Source organism: Molossus molossus, unplaced genomic scaffold, assembly GCF_014108415.1.
Source record: "Molossus molossus isolate mMolMol1 unplaced genomic scaffold, mMolMol1.p scaffold_m16_p_6, whole genome shotgun sequence".
Lineage (NCBI taxonomy): Eukaryota > Metazoa > Chordata > Mammalia > Chiroptera > Molossidae > Molossus > Molossus molossus.
The window spans coordinates 64,334,700-64,357,752 of NW_023425399.1; the positions used below are offsets into that span (position 1 = coordinate 64,334,700).

A 23,053-nucleotide genomic window follows, 5' to 3' on the forward strand; every position below is an offset into this window, starting at 1 on the left:
TAGAGAATTTAAACAGCTTAAAAAATCCCTCCAAATGTTAATAATTGGCTCTCAAGAGCTGGCAGGAGCCCACTGGGCCCAGCCAGGAGTTGTTTTCTTTGGAGGGGGGTCCCAATCACAAGATTAGGGCTTATTTTTATAGCAGTCACAGTCCATCCAAATGCAAAATCAAAATGTACATATCTTGTTTTCTTCAAAGCAAACCAACCCTCATTAAGTGGACAATCTCCTTCCACCCACACCTACGAATTTATTTCTTCTCCATTTGTAGTGAACAAGGGAGAGTGAAGTAGGAGGCCGTCGGGTCACCCCGGACGCAGAGCGCCCTCACACTTACAAGCAGTGCACGACTGTGCGGCCTTCACCGCCGTTGTATTCCTCCTGCCACTTGTCCACTTGGCGAATGAGCTTCAGGAAGGAGCGCTTGGATACTGGTGTGTCTCGGTACATCGGCCAGCCCAGGAACTGGAATTGCTGCACCATCCGATATCCATCTTGGGGCTAGAGAGTCAGGCAATAATCGGGGAGTGAAAAGTAAACAGGCAGTATTTACTCTATTGAATTCCAGTGGGCTGATCCACCTACTTGGTCTCCTCATCAAAGCAGGGCAGTATTAAAGGCGAGGCTTGCCTATAAATAGCAAAAGAAGCTTCTACTGGCCTGAGAGTTATGAGTTTTAATATCCAGCTGTTATAAAAAACCAGGTGTTTTAAGTGACAGACCAGACAAATAAAAGTGAAGCAGAGGCTTATGATTTGGCAAACGCCAAGTGAAAAATAACACACAACATGAGCCTTGACCATGGCAAAATGGCTTTACTTTAATTACAGGTAAATTAAAGTTAAAGGATAAATTATAATCAGGAGATGTTTGTGAACTCAGTGTTACATAGATTGCACTACTTCCTGTGAGTATAATATGGTTTTGCTTATTGGTGTGAATCTTGCTAAGATATCAATAGTTAATTAATCTTTAGTCATAGTTAAATAGAATTGCAGTATTCCAGAAAGCACGAGGAAAGGCTTTAATCCTGCCATGGCTAAGTCATTTGCACTACATCTTCCGTGGCCTCCAGCAGCCTTTGACACAGGTGGTCACACTTTTCTCATTGACACACTCTTTTCACCAGGCTGTTACTGTCCCTCACCACTCTGCCCTCTGCCCCGGCCTCCCTTTTTCCCAGACCTCCTGCTGATGGAAGCCCCAGGCTTAGTCCTTTGGTCCCTTTCTCTTTTGTCTCTCACTTGATGATTTCATGGCTTTAAACATATTTTTTTTCTTTATTGATTTTTAGAGAGAGAGGAAGGGAGAGGTAGAGAGAGACAGAAACATCGATGAGAGAGAACATTGATTGGCCGCCTCCTACATGCCCCTCACTGGGGATTTGGCCCACAATCTGGGCATGTAGCCTGACTGGGAATCAAACTGGTGACCTCTTGGTGCATGGGTCGACGCTCAATCACTGAGCCACACCAGGCGGGTGATTTCATGCCTTTAAATATTCCAGTAAATCATCAGTTCATATCTCCAAATTAGATCTCTGTCCTGAATTTCACCCTCATAGATTCAACTGTTGACTCAATATTTCCACTCAGGTGTCTAACAGTCACCTCAAACCTATCATGTTTCAAATTGAACTCCTGACCCTTTCTTCCACGTGTAACTGCCCCCACCTCCCAACCGTCCTGTTTACACCCACAGTCTTTCCTAACTTGGTTTATATCAAGTCTATCATTCTAGTTCTCAGAACCAAAATCTAGAGAGTCATCCTCAGCTCCCTGGGAGCCAACCTGTCAGCAAATCCTATTGGTTCTGCTGTCAGAATATACCAGAATCTCTCTATTTCTTACTTTCTGCAACTGTTACCATCTTTGTCCTGCCATTGTCATTTCTCAGCTGGATTGTTATAATAGCCTCCTGATGGGCTTCTCTTACAGTCTAGTCTCAACACAGAAGACAGAGAGCTCCTTTTAAAAGGTAAATTATATCATGTGATTCTTCTACTCAAACCCTGAAATGGCTCCTTATTTCCTTAAGAGCAAAAGCCCAAATCCTTGCAGTGGCCCTGCATGATCCCCGACACCCCCCAACCCATGCCCCTCCTTTCCCTCTAGGTGACCTTAGCCACATCATCCTCTTTGCTGTTACAGGAACTCTACCTCAGGGCCTTTGCATTGACCATTACTTCTGCCTGGAAAGCTGACTCCACGGAACATTGGATGGCTGCTCCCTCACTTCTATCTGGCCTTTGCTCACACTACACATCTACTTAAGACAGAGCCTTGCTCTCCCTCCTGTTCATGTCCTAGCACCTTATACCTTCCTGCTTTCTTTCTACAGCATTTATCAATTTCTAACAAATTTCATTATATCTGTTATATCTACTATTTATTGTCTGTCACTTCCCATTAGAATGTAAGTTCTATAAGGTCAGAGAGCTTTGTTTTGTTTACTGATATATTCCATACTCCTAGAACAGTGACTGACACAGAGTGCACGCTAAATAGTCAATAAATGAGAAAATAATTAAAACACAATATAAGTGACATTGGCCATGAGTCTTACTCTGGATGCATTATAAATGCGGAATATCCTGCTGATGATGTCTTCTTCTAAATCGGCAGAAACAAATTCCACCTGTATCGGGCCATGTCTGTGAACTCCATTCTCTGGCCAGTACTGTGGACACAACTGAATTAAAAACAAAGAAATGTGAGGTTATTTATAAGAATAAGTTTACTCTGAACAGTTTGGATAAGGTCACTATTGACATTCAGTACTTCTTAAACTTCCTTGATTCATTTAGTTTTCTTTCCTTTCTCTCTTTTCCTTCAACAAAGGAAACTTGCGGACTTTCTTGCTGGCCGATTCCTCAGCTCCACCTGTTCTTCTTCTAGTATTTTCCTTTCATTTTCTCAGAAAGCATCGTTAAGCCATCAGCAATTCTGCTTTCATAGGAGGTCATGTGGATGCTACTTTATATACCCCATTGTAAGATTCCCTTCGCGTGCTAACAGGAACTCTTACAGGAGACACCACTAGCTGTCATTACAATAGCTAAGATATTTAAGATGGCACGCATACCTGCAAACACCCAAATCTCCCTCCTCCCCTGGTCTTGCTATGTCATTTGTAAGCACTTTGGGGAATAGGGCTATGTTGTGACAAGATACTGATAACAGCATTGGGTTGCATTTTTATGCTCTGGTCTGAACCCTCCTAACCCTGTCCTAGAAAACCTGGTGTAATAAGAGGAAATGTTTTACTGTCTTACCTGGAGGTGGCTTTAATAAAAAACACAATTTCCTAGTGTCTCACACTCTAGGTATTGGTGATAGTAGGATATTAGAACTTTTGCATGAATAGGACGTGATGCACAACTCAATGCGGGAGAAGTGCAGCTGGGCATGGGTTTATGAAACAGGCATCTTCATTTGCCACCACCCCACAGAAATACTAAATTTGGAGACAGGTGACAGAAAACCCAAGATCTTTTCTTTTTACAAATCATTACTAAAGCCCTAAGACCCTAATAGGCATTTAAAGTTGGAAATTAAACTTCTTTTGGGACTTGATATTCCAGTGACACTTGGGGAGTATCGTATAACTTTTATCTTTCTGATTTACCTGAGACAAAAATAGCTGTGGTGAGGCAAAAAATGAACTACTTCATTACTTTATAACCAGTTTCTATTGGGGCTAGAACAGAGGAAAAACATATCACCTCATTTTAAACAGAATGATGCACCACAACAGGAGAATCCACTAGTTGAATTTCCTTTTTAATGATTTTTATTTTCCAAAGTTTCTAAAATCTCATTGTGAAAGGTTGCAAAGGTTGATTTATATGCAAGATTTCAAGATAGTTTTCAGTTAACAGTAGGTCAACCTAAAGAGCAATCTTCCTCTCTCTATTATAAAGGAGTTAGAAATATGGACTTTATGATCAAGAATGAAGGTAGGATAACTAAGGGTACTTTCTTAATGGTATTTTAGAAATTACATTTATTTATTTTTAGTTCCAGTGATTAGACATTGTATAACATACTAAGTGATCATCTAACTAAATCTCCTACCCATTTGACACCATACATAGTTATTAGAATTTTATTGACTGTATTCCTTACATCCTATGACTATTCTGTAACTACCAATTTTTACTTCTTAGTCCCTTCACCTTTTCCACCTAACTCCGCAACCCCCTCCCATCTGGCAACCATCAAAATGTTCTCTGTATCTATGAGTCTGTTTTTGTTCTGCTTATTTATTTTGTTTTTAGATTCAATTGTTGATAGTATTTATTGCATTCTATCATTCTCAACCCTAACCCCCTATTTTTTCTTTCTTCCTTCTCCTTCATCTTTAAGAAGACCCTTTAATATTTAATGTAATACTGGTTTGGTGGTGATGAACATCTTTAACTTTTTCTTGTCTAGGAAGCTCTTTATATGTCTTTCAATTCTAAATGATAGCTTTGCTGGGTAGAATAATCTTGGTTGTAGGTCCTTGCTTTTCATCACTTTGAATATTTCTTGCCACTCCCTTTCTGGCCTGCAAAGTTTCTGTTGAGAAATTATCTGACAGTCTTATGGGAGCTTCCTTGTAGGTAACTAATTGCTCTTCTCTTGCTGCTTTTAAGATTCTCTCTTTTTCTTTAAACATTGGCATTTTAATTATGATGTTTTTTTTTGGTGTGGGCCTCTTTGGATTCACCTTGTTTGGGACTTTCTGTACTTCCTGGACTTGTATGTCTATTTCTTTCACCAGGTCAGGGAAGCTTTCCATCATTATTTTTTAAAATAGATTTTCAATTTCTTGCCCTCTCTCTTCTCCTCCAGTACCCTCATGATGCAAATGTTGGTATACTTGAAGTCATCCCAGAGGCTCCTTACACTATCCTCAATTTTTTGGATTTTTTTTGCTGTTCTAATTGGGTGCTTTTTGCTTTCTTATATTACAAATCACTGTTTTGGTTTCCAGTTTCATTTACTCTACTGTTGATTCTCTATAAATCGTTCTTCATTTCAGTTGCTGTATCCTTCATTTCAGACTTGATTTTTATGGTTTTCATGTCTTGCTTTATGCTGTTGAAATTCTCTTTAAGTTCAATTCTTCTTCTTCTAAGTTCACTGAGCATCCTTATAACCAGTGTTTTGAACTCTGCATCTAGTAGATTGATTGCTTCCATTCTGTTTATTTCCCAGGAGGTGCAGGCTAAGGTCAGCCATTGCCTGTGTTCTACTTGGGCCACCTGGCATGAGCCACAAAGTGATCTGCAGATGGCTGCCACCCATGCTGGTCTTGGAGGTGACCAGGAGAGGCCAAACTGAAAACCAAGCCCAGCTGCTGATAGTGCCTGGCCTGGGGCCACTCAGTAAGGCACAGGGCATGGCATGCTGAGGCCAGATGCTTCTTGTTTGAGAGATTTTAGAAAAGTCTGAAGCATGGACTAAGACAGGCCATTCGCATGGAAAATCCACTGGAAACAGCTTGGATGGGCCTGCAAGTTGGTGGGGTGGGGCCTAAGGGACTCACTAGGGTATGATGAACCATGATAGCCAGGTGGATGGAGACTCAGATATGGCACCTGCCTGCTGGCTCTGTGGGGGAAGTGCTCAGAAAAGGAACAGTGTCCTCTCCCAGCACTTCTATCTGGAAGAAAGCTGCCCCTCCAACTCTTACTCTGATGCCAGACGATTCAGTTCCTCCCCTTACGTCTCTTGTGCCTTTAAAGCTGCTGACCAAGCAACTGGAGCTCAGGGGAAGTTAGTCTGAGTAAGACAGTGTGCGGGTCCTTTGAGAGGAACTGCCTGGGACTCCATAAGCACTCCTTTTCACTCAGCCACAATCCCTACTGGTTTTTACAGCCAGAAGTTATAAGACCTTCTCTTCCTGGCATTGGAGCTCTGGGCTGGGGGGCCTGGTGTGGGGCTGGAACCACTCGCTCCTCAAGGGGGATCTCTGCAGCCAAAATATTTTTATCCATCACATTTGGGTGTGAGGACAAGCCCCCTCCACATCTCTGCCCCTCCTACCAGTCTCAATGTGGCTTCTTCTTTATATCCTTAGTTGTAGGACTTCTGTTGAGCTAGATTTCAGGTGGTCCTGAATGATGATTGTTCTGCAGCTTAATTGTATTTTTGATGTGGTTGTGGGAGGATTTGAGTTTCCCTATACCACCATCTTGATTGGGTATTAATTTATTTTTACATAACACTTTCATGAAATTTTTCCTTCATCACCAACACTTCCTGATGACAAGGTATAAAATTGCCATACCAAATTATTGCATGCTAATATTTATTTTCTTTTTGCTATCCAAGTATACCCACTGCTAAAATTAATAGGCACTGTGGTGGGAAGCTGAGTTGGTAATAAAAGTCTGAACATGCACATTTGAACTGTTCTGCCCACTTTACTCCTGACTGAGCTAGCTTTGCTTTTTGCTTGCTCTCTCAGTTCAAGCCCTGATCAAAAGCTTGTCACTTACACCAAAGAAATATGAATGGCTCGGCTGGCACTTGGGTCTCGGCACACTGCATTCTGCACTCTGCTCAAGTAAACCATGTAGAAAATGGCTTAAATGGTGTATAACACAACCACGAACTGGACCTATAAATACTTAAAATAGTTGAGTGCTATTCTTGTACAACTGCAGAGCCTTTGAGTTCAAATGCTCAGTTTAGTGTTCTCTAAAAGACTGGCTCCCAGGAGCCTCTTTCTCTCACTCTGAAAATCAGCTCTGTCTGCTGAACAGAATTGCAGTCTCTGTGTCTCCTACCACTGGCCAGGCAAGGATTGTTTGATTCCAGTTTGGGTTTAGAATGCAGCTTTAGAATTCAAACATTGTTTTTCTTCAAGAAGAACACACAGGAATCACTAACATCTGGCTCACTAATATAAACACAACAGTATATCACTACATTTCAGGATTCACATTAGGGGAAAAAGAATGACACTGAAGAGGTAACAAGTCCCTTATTCTATAACTGTCTATGACTAAGGAATCTTGAATTAGTGAAATTTAACCTTGGATATTTGGAGTTAGAAAACCAGGATCCTTGGTTCTATTTTGAGTTGTGTCTTTGAAGCTTTCCGAGCTGTGGTGTCTGCTTGTCTTTATAAATGGCTGCAATCTACCTTTGGAGAGGATCAATGTGGAAGACTTCTAAAACATTTAAGCTTCTTAAGCAAAAGGGACTAGATGAGGACAAGGATTATCACTATTATTTCATTAACTAACTTTCAGGCTAGAGCCTTAACAATATAATGTAGTGCCTCAAACATAATTAAAAATACTACAGAATTAATGTGAATGTCCATGCCATTTATGGCAGACTGATGGCAATAAAGTGAATTTTAGGAAGAAAAAATCTTATCCATTTTGGAGGCTAAAATACCACAGGCCTTTTTTTTTTTTTTTTTTTTTTTAAAGAATTTGTCTCTACTAGATTGCAAATGAATTCAGTTCCAGAACAAGTTTATTCTTAAAACCACTAGTTCAAACTTAGCATAATTGTCATGATAGATAAGCCTGTGACTGGTACAGCCGAACCCTAAGGCAATAAATTCAGCTCCTAAAGGGCCACTGTGCTAGAGCTCGCCTGACAAGTCTCTTTAAGAAAATGTTTTAAACCCCATTACTAATATCGAGTCATTACTGTCCATTCTATCTCTTTTTATGTCTAAGAAGAGGAGCTATGAAAAAGATCCATTTGTCATTCTGAGATTCTCTTATCTTCAAGTCTCAGTTTTATTTCGTTTTAATATCTTTATCAAAGAGTTGACAAAACTAATTGCTGTCTCTTAAAATCACCTGTTGGTCTTCACTGTCACCCCATGACAGTATCCCTGATGGCATAAGAAGCTGGATTAGACGCTGATGTTCTTCACAGCTTTGATTTGCTTGCTCTGATTTCAGCTTTGCCACGTCCATGTCCCTGTCAGCTGACTCTGCCCATTACCGTGTATCTCCCTCGTCAGTATTTCCATCCTATCTGACCCTGTCCTGCCCTCTCACTTCCACCATCTATACTTCCAGCCTGCTTTTTGGTTTCAGACGACTTTATGCCCCAATCCCCAATTCCATCTGATTTTTAACATTCATGTTTCAACATCTTCAGTTCTCAATCCTCGCCTGGCATTTGTGACCTGGCACTGGAGGCCACACTTTTCAATGTGTAAACAAAGCAAACACAGATTTACCCCTGGGCACGAGCCCTGGCTGCAGTAACTCACGAGTCTCACCTGGGCCGGATCCACGTCGTTTAGCATAACTACAGACGTGCAGTGATAATCCAGGACCAGTCTCCAGAAGTCCTTCACTGTGTTTGGCAAAGGATGCTGGGTGACTATAAAAGCTGAAGGCTGCTTATAGCTCTGCAAACACACAAGAAAGATCCAGATATACCAGGAAATAGGAAGGGAAGAAGCTAATGTTATTTTGCATATATATAAATTTGTGACATAAAACACTGAAGGTACTTAGCAATGATTGAATTCTATCAGTATTGTCAATGCCAAATAGACTAAATATAAACTTATCTGCAGAATGGTCATGATAAATATTCTCAGTTTGACACTAAGAAAACAATAACATCTCATGAAATTTTTACTTACATCTGGTAGAAAAACAATATTGACCTTATACAGATTTTTTTTGTTCTGAGGAATAAGCTTTTGTCTAGGGCATGTGATTTAGATCTCAAAGCATTAAAAAAAAAAAATTAACTCTTTCTCATCAGTAACTAATAGGAATATCTTTGTGGGTAGCACTGAAATGTTTTGCTCCTAGGCTGACACTAGATGTATTCAGCTGTTCAATATAATGCTACTTTCACCTTCTTCTAGTTAGTATGTGACCATATTTTTCTGTTTTTTTTTTCTTTAAATTCTAGTATCCTTTCCTTTTAGTAAATTCTCTTATAAATATCGTAAAGTTGGATTTTCATAATTTTTTAATATAGAAAACTTTAATTTAAAAAATATGTATAATTAAAATAGTTCTGCTTTTCCTAAAAATCTTCCCTTGTCATTTGTATATGTGATGGTGTTAGTTATTTTTGCCATAAAAGGACACACATGCTTGTTATAGCTCTGGAGAGCCTCAAACAAGTTTAAGTACGCTATTACTGATATCACACCCATAGAATTAAAATTTCTATATTAGCACTAAAAATATCCATTCACTTTCCCCATCAATTGAATAGCAAGTGTTCATTCAGTCAGAAGTACACAGACTGACAGGAAGTAATGAATTGTGTACTATCTACACTGACAGGCAATTTTCCCCCATGTTAATTACTGCCTAAACTAGGAAGGAAGGGCATGAAATAATGCTGCAAACTATATTATCCCACCTCACTGCCTCAGTGCCCTAATAGCTGCCTCTTGCTCTCTGGCCATCAGGTTAAGAGTTTAAGTGCTCAGACAGTAAATGGGACATGTTTCATTTGTCAGTACTTTAGGACTAGTGGTTTCTGAGAGACCGAGAATGTTGGTGCTGATACAAGAACCTATTGGAATCTGAAATGCACATTGCTGAAAAAACAGTTTCTGTTTTTAAAAACCCCAAAAAGCAAGGGCAGATGAGTCAAAGGAGAAGCCCCAGGCCATGTTTGGTCATCTTCCCAGCTGCTCCCCCATGAGAAGACTCTTCCTGTTTCGTCTGAGGGAAGGTGAGTGGCTTACGTCCATGAGGGCAGCGTTGATGTAGTTGCTACTCTCCCCATCGATGGTGATGAGGAAGGGCAGGCAGCGATCGGGGGGCAGGATGTCCATGCACCGGTTCTTCTCATGGTTCCGGGGCAGAAGGGCGATGCTACAGTCTTCCACACGCAGTGTTGGCGTTACCATGTTCAGGGTCTACCGGACAAAACAGACACATGGGGGAAGAGAACAGTGGACAGCACAGTGTCCCTATTCAGACATCAGCATAGTCATTTCCTGCAGCTAAGTACAAGGTGGTCCCCTCTTCCACCTCCTCCACTGCCCCACTTATACAGTCGCATTTTTATTCCTCTTTCCTCTCCTAAAGATTTTTTTCCAGACAGTGCCCAACAGACATAAGGGTCGCTGTGGCTCTGTAGGATTAGGGCCATTAAGCCCAACTAGGGCCAGACATCTGGGCACTTGGGAGGAGGAAGTTGGGTACAGTTTGGTCTAGAGCCAGGTACATTCAGACCGAATGTGAGCATGAGGAACACCTGCCTAGCAAGGACTCTGAATGGATCTTGCTTGTTTTGGCTGTACCCATGTGGCATTATGGGACTGCCTGGTGTCTGCTTTTGAAGTGGGGAAATGGCATTGCTAGACCAGTGGTTCTCAACTGGATAACTTTGCCCCCATGGAACATGGGCAATATCTGCACACATTTTTGGTCGTCACAACTGATGTGGTGGCGGTCTTCTGGCACCCAGCTGGTAGAGGCCAGGGATGCGGCTTAACATCCTACAGGACAGTGTCCACAGCAAAGAACTGTCCAGCCCCAAATATGAATATTACTGAGGTTGAAGAACCCTGTGTTGCCTCAATGGTTCAAGATCTGACTTGGATATGTTTCTTGAGGAGCAAAGTCACCGCTGCTCGCCTCTCCCTTTAGCACGACTTACCCGGAATTCCTCTTTAATCTGGCTTGAATTTGTCTGTGGATCCAGTTTGTTCATGTCATAATACAGAGACCTAACTTGGGAAGCAGGGATGGAGGTGTCTCCACAAAGACAGGCTTCTAGGATGGCATCATGGATAAACACATACTGCTCCTGGTGAAGCAGATGGGACTAGTTAGTCACGGAGAAACCAGGGTAACTGAGAGATCTAGAGAACGAGGGAAGACAGCCCCACATGGTCAAGAAAACAAGACACTGTTCTGAGAGAGAGAAATCCAGTGTGTGGACCTGACTGCAGGTGGGAGGGCATCACCCATGTGGCACAGCTGCGTGTGCTGAATGGCCATGCGTTGATAGGGGACTGATTAAAATCAATCAGACACTAATAAACTCTAGATCAAGCACTGTAATGCTAGAGTAACTATGGCTAAAATACTTCTGTAATTCTGATCCCATGAGTTTGAAACTCAATATTTCAGATGAGGAAATGAGCAGAATCTTATCTGTCTATAAATTAATAATGCAAAGAAGGTCCAGGGAAACTTGACATCGCAGTGGAAATAACAGTTCTGAGCACTTAGAACTATTTATTTTGAAACTAATTAATGTGATAATTAAAACAGTCCTTATGTGTCCAGAGAAGGGTTCTTGTTTGTATGTACAATAAGTCCACAGTTTAAAAATGGGTCCTCTAATTCAGAATTGCACTAATTTTCCCTACAATTACTTACTAAAGTTTTACCATATTTACTATTGACTTACTTAAAAATATGTTTTTATTGATTTTTTTTTTAGAGAAAGAAGAAGGGAAAGATAGAAACATGGATGTGAGAAACAATGATTGGCTGCCTCCTGCATGCCCCCTACTGGGGATGGAACCCACAACCCCCAGCTCACCTCTATTAAACATCACTCAAAAAAGAGGATCAAGTGAGAGTGTGGATGAGGCAACAGTGATCAACTGTAAAGTATATTAAAAATACATTATTATCATCTTTAAAACAAGAATTCCTATTCTAAAGAGAAAAAGACCATGAGAGTAGTATTGACAGTTTTTCCTATTTTCCTTTGCTGCTGAGAGAGAGAGAGAGAGAGAGAGAGAGAGAGAGAGAGAGAGAGAGAGGGAGAAAGAAAAGAAAAGAAAAGAAAAGAAGAAAGAAAGAATTAGGTTTCCCAGTGGCTTGTATAAACTTTATGCATAATTAAACCTAATGAATTCTTTTTTGTTCTTCTACTTCAGGAATCATTTTCCAGGTGGTGGGTGTAATGCTTATTTAAAACAATCAAATATTAGTAAACATATGAGTTACCTAGGCAGGATATAATACTTATCCGCAAAAGCTTAAATTTTGGATACACCTTGAATTCTAGCTGATAGAGGTCCTAGTTGGTACAGAGTGCTTCAAAAAATGGGCAAATTTCCATGATGCCAGGCCACTGGGCAGAACTTTTAGGGACCAGGAGAACAAAATGTACAGACATTACTCTTGAGCCACTTGACAATGCTTGGCTCTTCTCAGGAGTGGTCTTGCTCTGGTTACCAGCTTGTTTGAAAGACATAACAAAAGTGAATGGTATTGGAAACCCAGAGCCTTAATGTCGAGGCTCTACTGGGCTCCTTGACATAGAAGCACATGCAGATTTAGGCTCATGGCTACAAATTCTGTTACCTAGGAGACTCATGGCCTTTGTTGTTTATGAAAGGAAAAAAAAAAAAAAGGAAGAAGGAAAGAGAGACTGCCAGGTGTATCATTTTTCCTTTTAGGAAGTTTTGGAAAGACAGTTGCCAGTGTTTCTTTTCCTCTTGGCTCTGGGGGGTAGAAGAGTGCAGGAGAGGCCCTGGGGACCAGACCAAGAACTGAAGGGGACTGACAGGGAGTGCAGTACCTCCGTTTGCACCATGTTCACCCTCCGTGACCGCAGCTCCCTGACACAGTTATAGATGTCCACCACCCCTTCCCTCTCCGCCATGTCCAACATGATGTCGATGACGATGAAACAGCCGGTCCTCCCGGCACCAGCACTGAATGGAGAGAGATGTCTATTAGAGAAGGCAAAAGGACTCCTGTGCTACAGCTTCTTTAAACAAAAAATCTTACTATGGTGAAATTCACACTGCATAAAATGAAACCATTTAAAGTGTACAATTCAGTGGCATTTCATACCGTCACCATGGTGTGCAACTAGCACCTCTATTGGGTTCCAAAGCATTTTCACCACCCAAAGGAAACCCACACCCATTGCCCACTGTGCCTCCTTCCAGAGGCTCTGGGCATGCTACTTACCTGCAGTGCACCACCAATGGGCCTGCGTTGGGTGGGCTCTTGGATTTGACCTGCCGGACGAATCCCAGCAGCCCTGTGGCATGGTAAGGAACCCCGTGATCTGGCCAGCCCGTGAAGTGAAACTGTCTGATCTCTCGGATTTCATGAACACCCCTCTGCCATTATCAGTCAGCACGTTGCAGGAAGAGAACAAAGGAAAATACATGATGAGCAACCAGGAGAGCATCCGGAACCCCTCAGCAGTCAGTGAGCCTAGGGACAGAAACTGAATTGTTGGAAAGAACATCATTCTTAGATTTCATACACACTTTGAAAGCCCTATCACAGGAAGGAAGACATTTGTGGGGTGAAAGCCAAGGTGATGTTTGGGGAAAATGCTAATTGACAAGGGAAATTCCAGCAAATGAATGGATCTCTTTGATTCCTTGAAATTTGTTTCTAAAAAGTAGACTCAGTTAACAGTTTGTGTATCACTCAGCTCCTACTCTGAGGTGTGAGTTCACAGAGGAAGAGGCACAGAACAGGAACCTGAGGAATTAAACGGTATCTGTGTGCTCAAAAGGTCAGCTACTAAAATGCAAGACCCTTGCTCTCTCTCCCCCTTGTTCTGGTTCCTGTGTCCCAGTCTCAGGTACTGTGCACACTGTGGACACACAGAGAATGCCACTGGAAGAATGAATGACTTCCACTGCACAGACTAGAGAACTATTTTCATTTGCAACTCATTTTGTTAGATTTCTCTTTTTAATTCAGGCAAATATTTAATCCATTCAGTAACCATCTGAGTGAATGCAATGCCTCCTTTAGGTATGATGTCAGGCACTGGAGCCATAGAGATGCTCAGACAGTACCTCCAGTGTTCAAGAAGTTGTCACAGTCGGCTTGTGGGAAACAGGCATGCAAGCAAATATATACCATGGAAATTAAGTTTCCCTGGAAGTCTGTGTTGGATTAGAAAGTTGAAGTGGGAGAGTTGCCTGCCATTAACATGAAGGGAAGGCAGAATAAAAGAGACGTTAAGGTTTGTTTTTAAAAGTTACTCTGGTTTTGAGAATATTTAAGTTGATTTATATCCATCATTTTTGTTTGTTTGTTTGTTTGTTTTGTTCTTTCCTAACTATGAGCCTATGTATTAAGACTGTGTCTTAAAGCTAAAGTCTGTTTTGGAAACAACAATTACTTACAGAATCAAGGCTGGATGCAAATTTGAGATAAAATTTAATTTTCTCCCTTCTCTCATTTTATGACTGTTTACTGACACCATTTCTGTGTTAGTCCCTGGGTTTGGTTTTATTTATCTTAAGATAAATTGTTCACACATATTTAGTGAGCAAAGAAGAAATTCAAAATTTTATGTGCTTTGGAAGAATGGAAGAAGCTAACAATTATAGATGAATTAAGATAAGACTTGTTTGCTATAGTGTATTAATATGTCTTAGTTTAATAACTCACAAATGTTGAGGCTTCATTACTCTTCAGAAATCATGCTATTCTTCCATGTTATTCTTTAATGGAGTATAAGTATTAAGAAATTAAGTTCTCTGGGAGTCACAAATAAAAATCAACACTGTTATCTGCTAAATATGCTCTGTGACCCCAGAGTAACATCACAAGGTGGTTAGAAGTTCACATTTCTTATCACTGACACCATGCCACATCTGGCTAGTCCCAAAGACTCCATTAGAAGACCAAGGGTTGAGCTGGGTTACCCTGCAAACCCCTAGAGAGTTCCCCTGGCTTTATGTCTAATGACCTGGCCAGTGGTGGTCCCATGCAGTGAGGAAGCCTATAATACATATTCATTTATTCCAAAGACCACCAAAGGGCATTTCCCCCCATATACTGTTGTTTTAAAAAAAATTTTTCTTTTGAGAACTTCCCCTTCTAGTTCTGCTAGATTCCAGCTCCAGCATCCCCAAGTCCGAAACTCCATCCATCATGAGATAGGCCCCCAAGCAGTATCTTTAAGACTCACTTTCTGAGCAGTTTCTGGGATGCAGAAAACCTTTTCCCAGAATAAACATCCACCTTCTTATATGTTCAAGATTAGCAAAGAAAATTGCTTCTGAGCCAATTCAATTTTGGGGGGGGGGGCAAAATCATAAATGTGATTAGTGATCACAGCACAAATACTTCCCAATTTGATATAATTATGTTTTTTGTTTATTTTTCATTATAACTAGTATTAATGCAATATAAAAAGGTAATATTCACTTCACTTCCCCATGTAATTTAGAGGGAAAGAAGAACCCAAGACACACTACAGTGCCTAGAACAAAGTGTGTACTTAATAAGTATCTGTGGAATGAATAAATCATTAAGTGCATGCTTTGTCTTTGAGACAGATGGTTCACATTCCCACTGTCTTCTTGGAATCCCAAACATCCCCTAGGTGGAGAAAATTTGGTGGCCATTGTCAACTTCCGTTCAGTCAGGAGAGAGTGGGAAAGATGCGCCAGACAGCCTAGACCATGGAGACTTGTGGGCTGTCTTCCTCTGGACACAATGGACACTATACCTCATCTGACATCGTTTAGCTTTGTGTCATCTGCTACATGGAAAAGAAAAGATGACAATCCTGTGCAAAACAGGACTTTAGCAGTTTCAAAGTGCAACGAGTCTGCTTGTTTTGCAGAGTGGAGCCCAAATCCATTCTTCACCTTAAGTCCCTTGATGCAACAACTCTCAAAATAGAATCGGAACTGCAGGACTCTTACAGTATATGCTCAGCTGTTTTTTCCCCCTTCTAATGAGAAAGTTTAAAACCTATAAGAAGTGCTCACGGAAGTGCTAATGATTTGTTTTCCTTAAAGTTTCCAGTTGCCCAGGTGGAAAATCACTAACAGGTCATTTTGATTTCCTCAAATGCAAGAATAAGCTCTTCCTCCTTTCCTTCCACCAGCTCTTCACTAGTTGTCTGGCGACTACAATCACTGGGTATTTCTCAAACATTTCTGTGTAACTGGGGATGTAGGAGAGTATAACAAGAGGTTAAGAAAGAGCAGAGAAACAAACCCTTCCTTTAGCATCAGAGATGCATTTTCAGCATAGAGAGCTAACTACTGTTCAAAGAACTCCATGTTTAAGTAATGGCTTTTGGATGATTTTATTTTTTTTAAGAAAAAAATATTGAGGGTCTTTTATCACTGTTTTAATGTAGTTATTCATGAGTGCTCTTGCCAAGAGCCATACAGAATCCTCCATATCACCACCCTACAACCTGCTAAGAAGGGGGGAAAAAAACAACTGACATCAAAGTGTGAGGTTCAGAACTTGAAGAATTGAGGCAACTAGAACTCCACATGCTTTGAACTTCCCAAGCCTCCTGCCTGCTTATTAAAAATGACAGGCTAAAAAAAAATAGGAGAAGCAGATTAAAATAAAATCTTTTCAACCTTGTGATTCTATATCAAACATGGATTTGAAACCCAAGGTAGGTAGTTCAAAACATAAGGGTAAATTAGCCAATAAGCAGATGCAGAAATTTCCTTGATTTCCTAAAACTGGACTTACTAATTTCCAAAATGCACTTATTTCTGGGGAGGGGGTGGAGGTGGGAGAGAGCACAGAAGGGATACATGGGGATGGGCAAGTACCCTTAGATGCAGTGCGGATATAGAGCAGAGAAGGCCAAGAGCCAACTGCCAGCAGTTCATGACAGCCCAGGCCCTCGAAGGACAAGCTTTCATTGAACAAATGCACAACAAAATTGCTACATCCAGTGGACCAGTGTGGAGCTCAGTTCTGGAGAATCAGCTTTTGACAAAAAGTCTGTGGACCTCAGACACAAAAGCATGTGTCCCCTTCACGGAAGGCAAGATGAGGACTGGAAGGCAGAGTGTTTCTCGGCCACGTCACCTCCACTTTCCCCACAGCCTACCTGCGACACTTCTCTGGATGGACTGCAGTTTGCTTCACTTCCGGCCCCTCCCTATGTCAACAGAAAGAGGGGAATAAGGACATTCCCTGTTATGCCCTAAGTGTTTCCCAGAGAAGAAGCCCCATCCATGCACATGGGATGAGGCAGAGGAGAGCCAAAGCAGAGCATTCACGACCCAACGCCAGCAAGGACGAGAGGCTGACACCAGTATGGGAGTGAGTATGAATGATGGTGTTGGTTCATGCAAGAGTATCTTATGTTTCCAGGTAAGTCACTTCTACCTGGAAAATCCGTCAGTCCATACGAAACCAGAGGCCTGAGAAGCCTCAGAAAGTAGAGAGATTCCAGGAGGAGTTAGGACCTGGGTCAACACTGATACTAACTGACTACGGGAAACCCATATGGACATACAACATAGATGCCATTTATCAAACTGTCTGGGAATGAAGAGAGATGGGCTGAACATTATTAACCAGGTTAAAAAGAAAAAGGAAATAGACAGGTAGGCATTATCTTCTGGTTTAGTTGCAAAATATAGACTCTTATGAAATGGGAATGATTTACTTCAAAGATGAAACCGAGCTGTTATAGAATCAGAGGGCGAGATGCAATCTTGAGAAATTACTAGCTGAACCTACCTGCATTCAGGTGCGACCATGTGAAAATTACCCCAGTAAGTTACTAAAGCTGGTACCACCAAGTCTGACCATGGCTTTTCAAAGTATGTAGTGTGAAGACTTACCTTTTCAACAGCAAATGTTCTTATCACATATTCTGCCAGCAGTTCTGTTTCTATTAGCGTAACTTTAATGTCTTTATATATCTCTGTGTCGTCTGGCCAGTATTTGCAGCATTTGACCTTTAGAAAACACAAAGGAAATAAAGGGTTTAGGTTTTTCTTTTAATTCCCCAAATGATGGGTTCACAGTATGATTTACAAGATAAATTTGCACACAAAAACAGAAGTTAAGCTGCACACTACAGAGCAAGTTTTACCTTTTTAGATCTTGTATGCTCTCTTCTCTCCCAGAAAAAGACAAAATCTGAGTTATGTAAGGAGTGAGGCCTAAGAAAATGGTCTAAACTTAACAAATTGTATTTATACTGCAAATATCCCAGTTACAGTAACCATTCATTTCCTGTTTATCTCTACTCAGGGAATGGCCTAGAAAAATAAACTATAAAAGGTAGTTTGCAATATTTTAGCTCCTCTGAATTTTAAATTCCTTCTAGTTTCAGGAATTGATTGAACATTTTTGAGAAGGCGTGAGCAGGAAATCAAAACCAACAGTAAGATTAGAGTTTTTTGTTTTTTCTGAAAAAGGAAGTAGCTATGTGGTTTTCCTAAATTAGAATTACAGATTCATTTTAATCGAAGTAAAGTCAATATATAAAACTTGGCAAAATATGAAGAGTCTTTCCATATTACTGGAAGCCTTTAATCTAAGAATTTTTCAGGTGGGAAACATTTGTTATACTTGGCTCCTCCTGGTGGACTTTTTTGTCCTGTAGCTCCTGCAGACTCTAGCAAAAGCTTGGGATGAGGACAAGCAGGAGGAGGCTGGGAAGGGCCATGGAGCTGTCCTCAGGACTCTGTTTTAGCCTCTGCTGCTCTGTCTTCATTTCCTGGCACCTTCATCCACTCCTGTCAAGTCTCCAGAATAAACTTCTGTACCTCTGGCCCTATTTCTCCAAGTGCTGAACTTGATTTCTAACTTCTTTTGTGGGCATCTCCCTTGGAGGTTCTGCCAGCACCTCAAAAGCAATATGCCTAAAAAGAGAATTCTGTGACCCACATCAACAGCTCTCCCCCAAGTCCCTATGTTAATGACATCACAGTTTCCCCAGTTACCCAGGCACAAAACCAGTGATTCCTTCTCCAAAACCCAACCAGTTGCTAACTGTAAGACATTTCTGAAATAGCTCTCAAACATGTTTTCCAAGTTTTTATTCCCTTTGCCACAATCTTAGTTCAGGCTCTGGTAACTTCCTGCATGAACATTCTACACATACCTGTACCAGAAAAACCCTTCTAAAGTGTAATGCCAATGGTATTTACTTGCTCTGCTCAATAAGCTTCTATTTCCTACAATTGCTCACAAAATTAAATAGTAATTGCATTTGGCCTGGCATGTAAGGATCCTTTTGATTTTGCCACAACTACCGGTTTTATCCTTACATTTTACTACTCTCCTTTCTATTCGCTTATGTTCAAAGACAAGTGGTTTGCATGATCCCCAAACAGACCTGGTGATCCAGACTCCTACTCATGCCATTCCTTCTGTTGAGAAGGTCCTCCTCACATCCATCCATTCCCAGCTGAAAATTTTATCCTTGCTTCAAAGTATATATCAAATGCCACACCTCTTCAAAGTCTTTCCTTCATAGCTGTGAGCTCTCTCTATTTTTTATTTTCTGATGAAATGTGCATGTTTTGCTAGGATGTTTGATACCTACATATTACCTGCCAGCATGTAAAGGCATTTTATTGCTTATTTCTGCAAATCCTGCCATATCACCCATTGTGTCCCATACATACTAAATATGTAATAGATAAGTGTAAAACTGAATTTTATGGAGAAAAATCATAGGGTCAGTGTAGGAAGAAAAATCCCAGATTGGGAAAGTTTATAAAAAATAATATGGACTGAAGTGAACTTTCCCAGAATGTCAAGCACTTGGTACTCTAATGCTTCCGGTGAGGTACTGGCTGGCTGTTTCTTACCTATGAAACTTTCCGGCAGCAGATTCTGTGAGGTCTTTCTTACATGAGCCTTACTACCTTTACTTGGCAAGATATAAGCCAGATATATCAGCAGTTGCAGACACAGTACAGCGTAAGACAAAGATGGTCCCTGCCCTCATTAAATCTTAAGTTTCCATTGGGAATCTTTTTTTTCCCCCTCTTCTCATGGGAACATTATCTGTGACTTTACAAGGTATAAATACTTATATATATTATGGTTTATCCACAATACTTCAAAGATTTACATCATGAATCTAAAACATTCCAGGATAAGAGAGAGCTACACTTTCTCCAGTTCCTTTCCTGGACGCAAAGTGAATGTGAGCAGAGCATACATATTTGTGGAGATGTCTAATTTGATAGCAACCCTAATCTCACTTATAGAATGTCTAATTACTTTCACAAGATTAATTAACAAAGATGTTTTTATGGTCCTCTATACTGGGGGACTTGTTTTTACCTTTTTGTGACTTCAGTTATGCAAGCAAAGGGTTGTGGATAGACATAAAAGTCACAAATAGAGCATATATGTGTACTTGTAAAATTAGACAATTCTCAATGGAGTGAATATGTAATAAAAAAAAAAACCCATATATTTCTCCAAAAATTAAAAGAGAACAAAATACACATTCACACCTGCAACCTATGTTATACTAGGTGTATCTTATCTCATAAAAGTAACTTATTAGGCTGCAACTGATATAGAACATACAGGGTGGGGGCAAAAGGGGGTTCACAGTTGTTAGTACACAAAACAGTTTATTCTTGTATTATGATTTATTAATTATTGTATTATTTTCCATGCAAACGACTGTAAACCCACTTTGTCCCACCTTATATTGTATGGTCACCTTCTATTTTATCTCCTTATCTACCCTGCCCCTAATTTTCAATGAGTATGTGTGTGGGGGGCTCCAACGTCTTCGATTCAGGGAAGGCAATGCAGCGAAGGCTGAGTTCTCTTGGAGACTGTTCTAATTCCCTCCTACAGGTCGGTCCCCCTGCGAATCTGATCCTTCCGCACCCTCTCCAGCCGCGTGTAGCCGGGCGCCCCCTCGCGTCGGCAGCGAAAGCGGCCGGAGATCCAGAGGTTGCCAAAGGGCCAGCCCCCCCACGCTGTGCCTCTGCTTTCTCAAAGAAGTAAGTGAACCAGGAAAAGAAACCTGGTCTGCTCTGAAACGCTAGGTAAGAGCTGACTCTGCCGCCCAGTTGCTCTATAATGAGCCATAATTAGGGACAGGAGGCCGAGGTTGGTTCCCTCCAGAACGTGTTTACAGACAGCACCTTCGCCTGGGAGCGCAACTGTGCAGGCGGACCCAGAAGGGCAGACGATCCATTTCCAGTCCCTCCCTCTCCATCTCATCTCCCAGAATATCCTGAAATGTTTTGCCACATGTTTTTAGCCAACTAAAAACCTTTCTAAATTGGGTTCCTTTTAGTATCTTTTTAACTGCTTGGATTTGTGTCAAGTTATTATTTTGCTTTATAAAAAAAAGGAGGAGGAGTAGGAGGAATGTATGCTTCTTTCCAGATGCAGACTTTCTGTGCCTGGGGAGTCAGGGTCTTGAGTCACCTCCTGGCTTCTAAGGTCTACACAGAGGTGTTAAAGCCAGTGGTTTTGTGGCACCTGTTGGAGCAGAGGCAGATGCTCCTCTGCTCTGGTGGTAGCCAGGCTTCGCTGCCTTCTGCGGCCCTGGGATACCTGCACAAGGTCAAGGCCAGTGTGCCTCTCATATATCTTAAGGCAAATAGCCTTCAGGCCAGAACGGGGGCCCTGATCAGGTTCATAACCTGGGTGCCCAGTGGTGGTTCCATCGGGCCATCATCCAGGCACCTGCTACTGAGCCCTGCTGTGTGCCATAACAGTGAAGGCTGCAGGGTAGCATGATGTGGTCCCTGGGATCACTGTTGGCTTTAAATTCACAAACATCAAACAGTACACAAAGCAAAATAACTGCAGGATTTCTAACTGCCTGAAAAAAGTTCTTTGAGGTGAGTAATTTTCAACTGCAGCTCAGATGATCCCCAGGTACAATAAAGTCAGAGGAGCCCTGGTGGACTAGAGCTGGAGCTCCCCAGGCAGACAGCACATTACTGTGACCTTCAGGGCACCCTGACATTGCCAGAGCTGTGTTGTCAAACATCTGCAGGAAGCAGAATCCCCTGCAGAATTTGTTGCAACACCCCAGTGCCCCCCCCCCCCACCAGGAGCTTCTGATTCTGCAGGTCTGAAGATGTGAGGACCCAGAGTTTGCATTTCAGCCCAGCATCCAGGTGATACTGCTGGTCTGCGGACCTCACTTTGAGTAGCAAGGATTTAGACAACACAACATGACTGCAGAGTCTGGTTCTCCTTCAGGCTGATGTGAGCTTGGGCAAATTACTCAAGTTTGCTTAAGGTTCTTCATCTGTAAAGAGGGGATGATTTTAGTTCCTATATCAAAGTGATCTAAGATTAATTAAGGGGTTACCAGATTTGTCTGCATATTAGATTTGATTAGGATCATTTTGGGGAGGGTATTAAATTCCAAAGCCCAGGATACACTCCAGGCCAATTAAATAATAATTTCTGGGGTGAGATGAGGTATCCATACTTTCCCGTAACTCCCAAGGACAAATGAGCTTGGGAACCACTGGATTAAGTGATGTAATACAAAAAAAAAAAAAAAAAATCGCCCCAGTTGAGCTCACTGTTAGTGCTCACAAAATGGAAGTTCTTATTTTTATTAAATTATAATTTTGTAATCAGGCCTCTAGGTCACCGCAGGACTTCAGAGGGCTAGGGGCCCACTAACGGGATGGAGGGCGAAGCGGGGTTTTCTGGAGAAGGAAGAGGGTAAACTGAGCACTGCCCACTCTGCATGACTTATGGTGGGAAAAACACAGGTGAAAACAAAACAAAGTGAAACTCCAGTGCTTTCCTTAAACCTCTTTCCTGCACACCTCGTTCTGGGGCCTGAGATGACTTGAGCGGCCAGCAGGTTTGTTCTCCCACTAGGGTGGTTTGATAAACGCCCATCAACAATTAGGATATGGTGTCTGTGATCTGAGGGGAGGAGATTCACATCAAATAAAGCTGTGGGGATCAAAGAGACAGCCAGCTTCCAAACACTCCTTCTCAAGATCACGACAGCTGCTGTACGTAAGCCTTGCATGCTTGGATTTCGCCATTTGGAATCACTGCATTTTCACAACCGGGGCATCATTTAGTGGCTCAGGGAGGGCAAGTGACTGGCCTGAGGGAGGACAGCCAGCTCTGGCCAGGGCTGCTCACCGTCCTCTTCATTCCCTCCCTTTCCTCGCGTCCTCAAATGAAGAAACAAAATACAGGCCAGAGAGGGCAAGGGACTTGCTTCAGGGAATAAGCTGGATGGTGTCGAAAAAGAGGCTGCAGACCCAGGCCTGGTCCAAGCACAGGGTATTCTGAGAAGATAGAACTCAGGATCATCCTGCCTTCAGTCTGGCCAGTCTGGCTTTAGGAACAGATGCCAACAGGAAGCCTTGAACTGACTTTGGCTTCACTGCCTTTTTGGGG

At 41.7% G+C, this 23,053-nt stretch overlaps 1 protein-coding gene across 6 annotated transcripts in view; it reads right to left on the reverse strand.

Moving 5' to 3' along the window:
- Positions 1-23,053, reverse strand: part of PTPRM (protein tyrosine phosphatase receptor type M) — an 839,861-nt gene that overhangs the window by 16,581 nt on the left and 800,227 nt on the right. For all 6 annotated transcript variants that reach the window (XM_036244603.1, XM_036244601.1, XM_036244600.1 and 3 more), the window contains 8 exons: positions 17,515-17,631; positions 12,893-13,047; positions 12,495-12,630; positions 10,611-10,760; positions 9,691-9,864; positions 8,248-8,379; positions 2,566-2,691; positions 338-501 (listed from right to left, as the gene is read on the reverse strand). In XM_036244603.1, the coding sequence (XP_036100496.1) occupies positions 338-501; positions 2,566-2,691; positions 8,248-8,379; positions 9,691-9,864; positions 10,611-10,760; positions 12,495-12,630; positions 12,893-13,047; positions 17,515-17,631 (1,154 nt within the window). The remainder of the gene's footprint in view (positions 1-337; positions 502-2,565; positions 2,692-8,247; positions 8,380-9,690; positions 9,865-10,610; positions 10,761-12,494; positions 12,631-12,892; positions 13,048-17,514; positions 17,632-23,053) is intronic.